Consider the following 10997-nt stretch of genomic DNA (forward strand, 5'->3'; position numbering starts at 1 on the left):
GGAGGAGGAAGAAGAAGAAGAAGAGTTTGGATTTATATCCCCCCTTTCTCTCCTGCAGGAGACTCAAAGGGGCTGACAATCTCCTTGCCCTTCCCCCCTCACAACAAACACCCTGTGAGGTGGGTGGGGCTGAGAGAGCTCCGAGAAACTGTGACTAGCCCAAGGTCACCCAGCTGGCGTGTGTGGGAGTGCACAGGCTAATCTGAATTCCCCAGATAAGCCTCCACAGCTCAAGTTGGAGGGGCGGGGAATCAAACCCGGTTCCTCCAGATTAGAATGCACCTGCAGATTAGAATGCACCTTTCTCTCCTGTAGGGAGACTCAAGGTGGCTTACAAGCTCCTTTCCCTTCCTCTCCCCACAACAGACACCTCGTGAGGCAGGTGGGACTGAGAGAGTCCTGAGAGAACTATGATTGGCCCAAGGTCACCCAGCAGGAATGTCATAGTGCGGAAACACATCTGGTTCACCAGATAAGCCTCTGCCACTCAGGTGGAGGAGCGGGGAATCAAACCTGGTTCTCCAGATTAGAATCCACTTGCTCTTAACCACGACACAACTCTGGCTCTCGAGTTCAGTCCTTCCTTGTTTTGCCCTTATAAGCAACGTATGTCTCTGCCTAAACAACTGCCATTCTCACCTGTATCAGAGGAATTCGACATGTCATCCTCCATAGCTTTGGTGCAGAACACCTCCTGGAAGTCACCTGCAGGAAGGAGAAAATGACAAGACTGGTAACCTTAAGAACATAAGAACATAAGAACAAGCCAGCTGGATCAGACCAGAGTCCATCTAGTTCAGCTCTCTGCTACTCGCAGTGGCCCACCAGGTGCCTTTGGGAGCTCACGTGCAGGATGTGAAAGCAATGGCCTTAAGAACATAAGAACAAGCCAGCTGGATCAGACCAGAGTCCATCCAGTTCAGCTCTCTGCTACTCGCAGTGGCCCACCAGGTGCCATTGGGAGCTCACATGCAGGATGTGAAAGCAATGGCCTTCTGCTGCTGCTGCTGCTCCCGAGCACCTGGTCTGCTAAGGCATTTGCAATCTCAGATCAAGGCGGATCAAGATTGGTAGCCATAGATCGACTTCTCCTCCATAAATCTGTCCAAGCCTTTTTTAAAGCTATCCAGGTGAGTGGCCATCACCACCTCCTGTGGCCGCATATTCCAAACACCAATCACACGTTGCGTGAAGAAGTGTTTCCTTTGATTAGTCCTAATTCTTCCCCCCAGCATTTTCAATGGATGCTCCTTGAATGGATGCAACCTTTGGAGATGTCCATCTACAGAGCTGTGCAGAAAACACCCTGCTGTAATGGAATCTGGCTGCAGTCAAGGCCCGCCCCTGTGTTCTTCGCCCATGCTCAGAAGAACTGGAAAGAATTCCACTGGTATCTGCGACTGGACAAACATCATGGCTTCCCTTCAGGTGCTCTCTCGTATTTGCCTCTGAGAAATGTCTCCTGCCTCCTTCTGTCCTTAAAACCAGTCCAATGGCAGGAAAAGGACACACAACAACGACACAGCCCTTTCACTGCAGCTAGTTGGCTTTTCAAAATAATCCAGAATAAACCCAGTTTTTTTCCCAGGGGTTTTCACGACTAGAATAACCCACCAGTGTGGCGGATTCTCTGGTGTGTATTCAGCTGAAAAAATACCCCAAAAAGTCTGATGTCATTTTTTTTTCCTGCTCAGATATAACGAATGCACATCCCTAGCAAGGGAGGTTGGGCAAGTTGGGCAAAATGGTAAAGATCACGATTCTTAGCGCATGTACAAAGTGTTTCTTGTGCCTAAAAGCCATTGCCTTTTGAAGGGATGTCATGTTGGTGAGGGAGCAAGCTTGTTTTCTGCTGCTCCAGAGACTAGGACCAGGAGTCATGGGTTCGAGGTGGAGGAAAAGAGATTCCACCGAAAGACCAGGAAAAACTTCCTGACTGTCAGGGCTGTTCGACAGTGGAATGCACTACCTCGGAGGGTGGTGGAGTCTCCTTCTTTGGAGGTTTTTAAATTAAGAAGAAGAAGAAGAAGAAGAAGAAGAAGAAGAAGAAGAAGAAGAAGAAGAAGAAGAAGAAGAAGAAGAAGAAGAAGAAGAAGAAGAAGAAGAAGAAGAAGAGGAGGAGGAGGAGGAGGAGGAGGAGGAGGAGGAGGAGGAGGAGGAGGGGGGGGAGGAGGAGGAGGAGGAGGAGGAGGAGGAGGAGTTGGAATCCCACATAAAGGAAATGCCCGTGTGGCATGGGTTCTGTGGAAACAGTATCTCATATGCTGTTGGATTGTCCTTTTTATGAGATAGGTAGGAAGAAGCACATAATCCCCTTCCTGCATGGAAGTGAAGGCATTACAGATTTTTTTTAAAAAAAAAAAGAAGAGGAGGAGGAGGAGGAGGAGGAGGAGTTTGGATTTATATCCCCCCTTTCTCTCCTGTAGGAGACTCAAAGGGGCTTACAATCTCCTTGCCCTTCCCCCCTCACAACAAACACCCTGCGAGGTAGGTGGGGCTGAGAGAGCTCCAAGAAGCTGTGACTAGCCCAAGGTCACCCAGCTGGCGTGTGTGGGAGTGTACAGGCTAATCTGAATTCCCCAGATAAGCCTCCACAGCTCAGGCGGCAGAGCTGGGAATCAAACCCGGTTCCTCCAGATTAGATACACGAGCTCTTAACCTCCTACACCACTGCTGGATGGCCATCTGTCAGGAGTGTTTTGTGTGTTCCAGCATTGCAGGGGGTTGGACTTGATGGCCCTTGGGAGTACCTTCCGACTCTATGATTCTATTATTCTAGTACAGCCTCCAAAGCAAACGTTTCTCTAGGAGAACTCAGCTCTGTAATCTAGACATCCATTGGAGTTCTGGGAAATATCCACACCTGGAGTCTGGTAACCCTACTCCACACTGGCCCTATCAGCAGCTGGACACTCCAAACGCCCTTCCTATGTCTGCTCTTGGGCCCCTTCTGCACATGCACAGTAATGCCCTTTCAGTCCATTTTCACAATTGTTTGCAAGTGGATTTTGCTATTCCACACAGTAAAATCATAAGAACATAAGAACGAGCCTGCTGGATCAGACCAGAGTCCATCGAGTCCAGCACTCTGCTACTCGCAGTGGCCCACCAGGTGCCTTTGGGAGCTCACATGGAGGATGTGAAAGCAAGGGCCTTCTGCGGCTGCTGCTCCCGATCACCTGGTCTGCTAAGGCATTTAAGAACATAAGAACTAGCCTGCTGGATCAGACCAGAGTCCATCGAGTCCAGCTCTCTGCTACTCGCAGTGGCCCACCAGGTGCCTTTGGGAGTTCACATGGAGGATGTGAACGCAATGGCCTTCTGCGGCTGTTGCTCCCGATCACCTGGCCTGCTAAGGCATTTGCAATCTCAGATCAAGGAGGATCAAGATTGGTAGCCATAAATCGACTTCTCCTCCATAAATCGGTCCAAGCCCCTTTTAAAGCTATCCAGGTTAATGGACATCACCACCTTCTGTGGCAGCATTGTGTGAAGAAATGTTTCCTTTTATGTTACTGACATGCTTCCCCAAAGCTAGGTCTTAGGTTTAATGCTAATAATCTCCCTGAAATAATTACACTATTATCACACTGGGGGCCTGGCAGGGGGAGGTGGAGGGGTGCGGGGAAGAGGGAAGTAAAACTTTCGCTTTCTGAAACCCAATAACCCCACCACCACCAAATAGAAGTAAAAAGGCAGCCAATGAAGGCAATCCTAAGCGAGAATGCTGTGCAAGGGGGGGATAACTTCAGGAAAGCTAAATTGGTGGAGCAGTCATCTGATCTGCGGTTTTTCCTTCACATGTCATCACAGCACTTGACTTCCCACAAAAATGCAACAGGAACAGAAAAATAAAAGCATGGAGAATATTTTGAAATGGACCTCTCTGTCCCACATTTGCCTGTCAGAATGGCCCTAATTCTGACAAGGAGGTGGGGAAGGGATGCTCAGGGCAATAAGGGATGCTCCTCTCCCTTTCCTGCCAGTTGGTCGGGGCCTGGTTTAGCTCAATTCTTTATCGGTGTGAAATGCCTTTTGTCTTTTGTACTTTTGCTTTGATCCTGTGGGAACGGGATTGGCGTCGTGAGCCTCGGGACCTTGCAAGATCTCTCCTCCCCGCCCTGGGCTCCCAGGCACTAAAAGCCCCATCACTCTCTCTCCCAGGGGAGGGGGGCCCTTAACAAACAGTTCACTCCAATCGGGGTGAACTACACCTGCCATGCTCTTGGCTCCTCCCAATGGAAGTCCCTCACCCGGACTGATGCTTTTTAATCCTACCCCCAAAGTTTTAGTTTGGTCCCAAAAGTTACACACCAAGAAAAGCGTGCCAGCCTCCAGTCTCCCAAGCTTTGTGTGGGAGGGGGTACTTGTGGGGTGGTAGATGGTACTTACAGCAAATCAGGTCGACTCAAGAGGACCTCCCTGAAGCTCCGCCCCAGCCGGCAGAACACCTTGTGCCCGGCCAGCCTGGGCAGCGTGACTCCCAGCGCGTTTGCTGGCAGCCGCCTCTGGCTGGGTGAGGGGGGAAGGGGGAGGGGGAGATGATGGCATGAGTGCCCACAGAGACGGGCACCCGTGCCATAGGTTCACCATCACGGTTATAGACCAACCTTATATCTTGACAGAAAAACCACATCGTCTGCATAAAGCAGAATTGGTAACTGGGTGTTCCCCAAACTGGGACAGTGCGTGTGTACTTTCTTGAGAGTGGGTGCTAAGTCATTGAAAAACAAATTGAATAGAACAGGGGTCAAGGCACATCCCTGTTTAACACCTTTTGCAACTGGTATTTTAGGCGTCAGCAAGCCAGTGGGCGTACACTTAATCTGGCAAGTGGTGTTACTGCAAAGGGACTTAATAAGTAGGAGGAGTCTGGTGTCTATATCCATTTTATCTAGTTTGTTCCAAAGCAACTTCCTTTCAACTGAATCGAAAGCCTCTTTCATGTCTAAAAAGGCAGCATAGAGGTTAAACTTTCCTTTTGTACAGTATTTTGAGGATATTAAATGAAGGACCATACAATGGTCTAAAGTAGTCTTGCCTTTTTTAAATCCAACTTGTGCCGGGCCCAAGATCCTATTTTGTTCCACCCACTCAACAAGCCTATTTAGACGATGTTTAGCATATAGCTTCCCAGAAATGGAAAGAAGACTTATAGGCCTATAGTTGGCCGGGGAAGTGCGGTCTCCCTTTTCAAAGATGGGGGTTATGACTGCATTGGTCCAGGAACAGGGGACAATACCTGTTTTGTCAGCTGTGGTGAATAGGGTTGCCAGGATAGGAGGCCACCAATTTATAAAGGTTTTGTAAAGTCCCGGAGGGGCTGCGTCAGGGCCAGGGGGGTTTGTGGAGTTTTTAGTTGTTCGATTAATGACTTTATTTCAGTTGTAGACACTGGTGGCCAAACCGGGGTATTTTCTAAAACAGAGAGATCAGCGGAAGTGTAGTTACCGCTTGCACCCTGAAAAAGATTCTGAAAGTAGGAGAGCCAGGTCTGTGGGTCCACATTAGAAGAAGAAGAAGAAGAAGAAGAAGAAGAAGAAGTAGTAGTAGTAGTAGTAGTAGTAGTAGTAGTAGTAGTAGTAGTAGTAGTAGTAGTAGTAGTAGTAGTAGTAGTAGTAGTAGTAGTTTGGATTTATATCCCCCTTTCTCTCCTGCAGGAGACCCAAGGGCTTACAATCTCCTTGCCCTTCCTCCCTCACAAAAAACACACTGTGAGGTGGGTGGGGCTGAGAGAGCTCCGAGAAGCTGTGACTAGCCCAAGGTCACCCAGCTGGCGTGTGTGGGAGTGCACAGGCTAATCTGAATTCCCCCGATAAGCCTCCACAGCTCAGGCGGCAGAGCTGGGAGGCAAACCCGGTTCCTCCAGATTAGATACACGAGCTCTTAACCTCCTACGCCACTGCTGCTCTTAGACATCAAGTATGCATTGGAGCGCATATCACCTGAAACAATTGTCCAAAATTCCCTGGTGTCATTTCAATCCCTGGCTGCCAGTATTCAGTGGGCAGATTAGCTCCGTTCCTGGTCTTAAAAGAGTAATAGACCTCCCTGATTTGGGATTTCAGGATCCTACAATCCCTGTTAAAAGCTCGTATCTCGATGTCTATTGGTCTGTACTGCACTGGAGTCTAGCTGCTGAGTAGACAGAGCTGTCCTCCAGCTGACCGGGCCCTGCGGGACCTTGGTGAATTCCACAGGGCCTGCAAGACTGAGTTGTTCCGCCGGGCCTTTGGAGTGTCCAGTCGCTGAGTAGGGCGCCCCCCTTTGCACCCTTATTTTTACAACTCCTAGGGAGGAGTCCGGCCGTTCCCTCTTTTGGGGGAGGTTTTTAATGAACTGGGTTATGGGACGCCTGTTATTATTGTTTTGACCGCTGTTTTAATGGATTTTAGTAACTGTGGTCACTATTGTGATCCTTGTTATATCTTGTATGTATATTGATACAATTGTGCACTGCCCAGAGCCCCTTGGGGATGGGGCGGTCTACAAATCTAAACAATAAATAAATAAAATAAAATAAATAAAATCCTCTGCAATAGGGTATCCGGTTGATTAGAAAGTTCAACAGGTGATGTCGTTGAGATCAATTCTGCTCTGAGATTCTTTAGCGCAGGTGAGTCAAGATACTCAGGGGTTTTTGATTCTACCAAGTCACGCCGTATAATTTTGGGGCTCATCTTTGTAAATGAATCACAAACCCTCTGGCCCTTTCCTCACGGGCGGGAAAGAGCGCCCCAGGGACGCTAAAGGCTGCGGGGGCGTGTCCCCTGGCCTCTGTGACAAGCCGGAAGCCGGGAGACAAGGCAGGCGTTCAGGGATCGCCCATTGCGGTGCGGAAAGGCCTCTGTTTTGGTGACTTTAAGGCGATATCTAACGTTAGTGGCGAATGGTCGCTCCATACCTGATGTACAACCTGAAAGTCCTGTACAAGAACAAAACATGACTGGGAAACCATTGCATAGTCTATGATGCTATTTCCCCATAGTGAAAGAAAGGTATACTCTCCAGTATTAATATATTTGGTTAGACCAGTGGTTTTCAACCTTCCTAATGCCGTGACCCTGTAATACAGTTCCTCATGTTGTGGTGACCCCCCAACCCTAACATTTATCCATTTTACAGATGGAGAATACTGATGCAGAGAGTCTTAGGCGACCCCCGTGAAAGGGTCGTTCGACCCCCAAAGGGGTCCCGACCCCCAGGTTGAGAACCACTGGGTTAGACCATTAAGAGGGATCAGGTCAAGTTGGAAGCACAGTTTAACAAGGTTAATGCCAGCAGAGTTAGTTATATTATTGGCTCCCCGTGGAATTCCGAATCATCTTCAAGGTGTGGGTTTTGACCTTTAAGGCCTTACGTGGCCTGGGACCCTCGTACCTTAGAGACCGCATTACCCCATATGCCCCTACTCGGCCTCTGCATTCAGCAGAGGCCAATTTGCTGGTGGTTCCTGACCCCTCAATGATGCAGCTGGCCTCCACACGGGCCAGGGCCTTTACGGCCCTGGCCCCAGCCTGGTGGAACACTCTTCCTCCAGCTGTCCGGGCCCTGTGGGACCTTGGTGAATTCTGCAGGGCCTGCAAGACTGAGTTGTTCTGCCGGGCCTTTGGAGTGTCCAGTCGCTGAGTAGGACGCCCCCCCTTACTCACTTACTTTTTACCACTCTATTTTTGTCTACATCTATGTTACCCTCCTAGGGAGGAGCCCGGCTGTTCCCCCCTTTTGGGGAGGCTTTTTAATAAATTGGGTTATGGGACGCCTGTTGTTATTGTATTGACCGCTGTTTCAATGGGTTTTAGTAAATATAATAATTGTTTATGTGGTCACTTATTGTGATCTCGTGTTGTAAATTGTATATACGTTGACTTGTTGTGCACCGCCCAGAGCCCCTTAGGGATGGGGCGGTATATAAATCTAAACAATAAATAAATAATCTCTTAAGCTTGGGCTACTCACCGGTGTCACAGGCTGAGGTAATTCCAGGATCACTGTGGGATCGCAGGAGAGGACAGCAGGTCGGAGGCAGTCGGAAGGAGACCTCGCTGCTCCGGCGTTGCTGCCGCCCCGGGCCTTTGCGTCCCGGGAGCGAGCTTTTGGCTTTGACTCGCACCTCGGGGTAGCAGGGTCCCATGCTGCGGCCCAGGCCTTCCAGGCGGTGGCAGCTATGGGTCAGAGCGCCACCCACCTCGAGCAGGCCCTCGTAGCCCGCGGTGGGCGTGGAGCAGGAGTAGGAGCGCTCGCCACGGAGACGGGAGCGCGGCACCTCCTCGAACGGGCCTTGGAGGGTGGGGCTTTGCGGATGCAGGCCACACTGCCCACAGTCCACGCTCAGGCAGTAGTCGGCCCGGCTGCGCTGGATAGAACGGAACAGGACGTAATCGACCGAGCGAACGGAGCCTTCGGTCTCCAGCAGGCACGAGTCCTCCGACGGGCTGCTGTCTCCGGGGATGTCTACGATTTCTGACATGACCAGGGAGCCGCTATCCATCGAAACAGCTGCATGGGGGAAGAGAGAAGAGGGAGAGAGATGGGCCAGCTAACAAAGGCCCTTGAGTTACAAATAGGATTGCCAACGCTGGTTGGGAAAAATCCTGGAGATTATCTATCTATCTATCTATCTATCTATCTATATCTATCCTATCTATCTATCTATCTATATCTATCTATCTATCCTATCTATCTATCTATCTATCTATCTATCTATCTATCTATTTTTTTTTATTATTATTATTATTATTATTATTATTATTATTATTATTATTATTATTATTATTATTATTATTATTATTATTATTATTATTATTTGTGTATAACGCTGTAAAGCCTATCCCCGAAGGGCTCCAAGGTGATGAACAACATAAAGTCATACAAAAAACATAAAGAATCATAAAACAGGTGCATTCTACAATGGGGCCCTTGAGGACCCATATACCACCCTCTTCCAAAGATGAGGGAGGGTCCCAATGATGTTAAAGGGGACCCTACTAGCCTTGGTGAGGGCATTATGCAGTGACTATATGGACTCTCCAAAGGCCTGAGTGGAATAGTCCGGTTTTACTGGAACCCTGCTTGGAACTCTCCAAGGTCCCACTTGGAATGAGGATAAACTAGTGGTAATGTAAAAATGTTCCACCAGGCCGGTGCTCAAGAGACTCTTGAAACCCTGTAGCCATTAATGAAGAACCAACTTAGCGTCATCAAGGGGCCAAAGGATCTCCAGTAGATTAATATCTACTGATCGCATGGACGAGCCGTGACATATGGAGTAATGCGGTCCCGAAGTCACGAGAGTCCCAGACATCGTAGGGCCTTAAAGGTCAGCACCCACACCTTAGACATGATTCGAAGATTCGATGATAGGTAACCAATTGCAGAGCGCAGCGCAGGGGAGATGTGTTCTACGAGAGGCACCCCCTATGAGCAACCGGCAGACGCCGCATGGTTGGATGATTTCAGTTTCCGGATCGAAGAGCAAGGGAAGGCCAGCGATGAAGCCGAGTTACAATGGTGATCCAGTCTGGAGGTGGCAGATTGCATGGATCCACGGTAGAAACCGTCCAGTGTTGGAGAGAAAGGGGGCCAGCCGGCGGGCCTGCCGAAGATGGAAAAACGCAAGCCGGGTTATATGGGCCACCTGGAGTCTCCATTGAAAGAGACAGATCCAGGTGGACCACCAGGAATCTGAAACCCGGAGGGGGTCCGGTGCCAATATGGCCCCCTCCCACGCGGCGGCTGGAAATCCCCAATCCTACCCTTACGGCCAAGCCAAAGGATCTCCGTCTTGGAATTGGATTAAGTTTTAACCTGCTCTGTTAGCAACCAATGGCGGCCGCCTCCAAACATTGCTGCTTAGAGCTGCAGGGGCGAAAGCGGCAGCTCCCCCCTCCATCAACAGAATGAAGCTAAGGTATCATCAGCGTACTGATGGCAGAATCAGCCCCAAAGCTCCGGCTACCAGCTGAGCAAAGCGATTAGCATATAGATCATTAAATAACAATTAGGGACAGAAATTGCCCCCTGAGGCACACCGCAATGTAAAGGCACCTCCGGGAAGCTTTATCCCCACACCACTTACTTGCTGACTACGCCTTCCTTTAAGAGGGCGAAGGCAATCCACTGAAGGGCAGTGCCCCGAACCCCGGCAGGCGGTGACGAGGTAGGTCAAAAGGTCATGATACGACCATATCAAACGCTGCGGTAGAGATCTAACAGCACCAGCAGCGCCCGATCCATTTCAGTCTGGCTGCATACGGAGCTTATCTGTGACAGCGATGGCGAGAACCGTCTCCGTCCCATACCCAGCCGCGGAAGCCAGACTGCAGAAGGGATCGAGAAGGCCGATGCCAATGTCATCCAGAAAGCCCTGAAGCTGCTCCAGCACCACTCTCTCAATTACCTTCCCCAGAAGCGAAAGATTCGAGGCAGAGTGGTAATTGGCGAGATCTCCAGGATCTAAGGATGGTCTTTTCAAGAGTGAGTGGGATACCGCATCCTTCAGCCAATCTGGAAAGACTCCTTGCTCCAGGGAGTCAGTGATGATCTTCAGCAGATGGGGTGGTAGCTCCTCCCGGTACGTTGAAATCCAGCCAGGAAGGGCACGGATCAGGAAGAGGGACAGGTAGTAGGTCTAGCAGCTGGCCAGGGCCCTGTCAGCGAAGTGACTTCAGAAGGCAAGGAAAGCTGGGGCCAGAGCTAGGGCCTGAAGGTGGCAAGGGAGCCTCGAAGTTAGGCTCATTTATGTAGATCCAAAGATTGGCGGAAGGTCACAGAAGGGCGTGACTTTATCTGCGAAAAAGCTCATAAAAGCCTCACGGCTAACAGCTGATCCATGGTTGTAGAGACCCTCTGATAAGAAGGTCAAAGATCGAATTATCCTGAATAATTGTATGCCGGGCGAGAGCTGGCAGATCACGAGAGAGGAGGAGGAAAAGGCCCTCTTATCATGCATCGTAAATACATCATAGAGCTTTGTGGCGTCCTATAGGATATTGGCG

General features: G+C 49.8%; 1 protein-coding gene across 1 annotated transcript; it reads right to left on the bottom strand.

Annotated features, from left to right (window-relative positions):
* Positions 1–639: 639 nt before the first annotated feature.
* On the bottom strand, positions 640–8499 carry LOC125425327 (protein FAM189B-like; the record flags this gene model as incomplete). The annotated part of the gene is made up of 2 exons (XM_048482940.1): positions 640–705; positions 7960–8499. Coding segments are annotated over 2 exons (606 nt in total), but the record flags the coding sequence as incomplete, so codon positions are not given.
* Positions 8500–10997: the final 2498 nt, after the last annotated feature.

The sequence above is a fragment of the Sphaerodactylus townsendi genome, unplaced genomic scaffold (genome assembly GCF_021028975.2).
Source record: "Sphaerodactylus townsendi isolate TG3544 unplaced genomic scaffold, MPM_Stown_v2.3 scaffold_282, whole genome shotgun sequence".
NCBI lineage: Eukaryota > Metazoa > Chordata > Lepidosauria > Squamata > Sphaerodactylidae > Sphaerodactylus > Sphaerodactylus townsendi.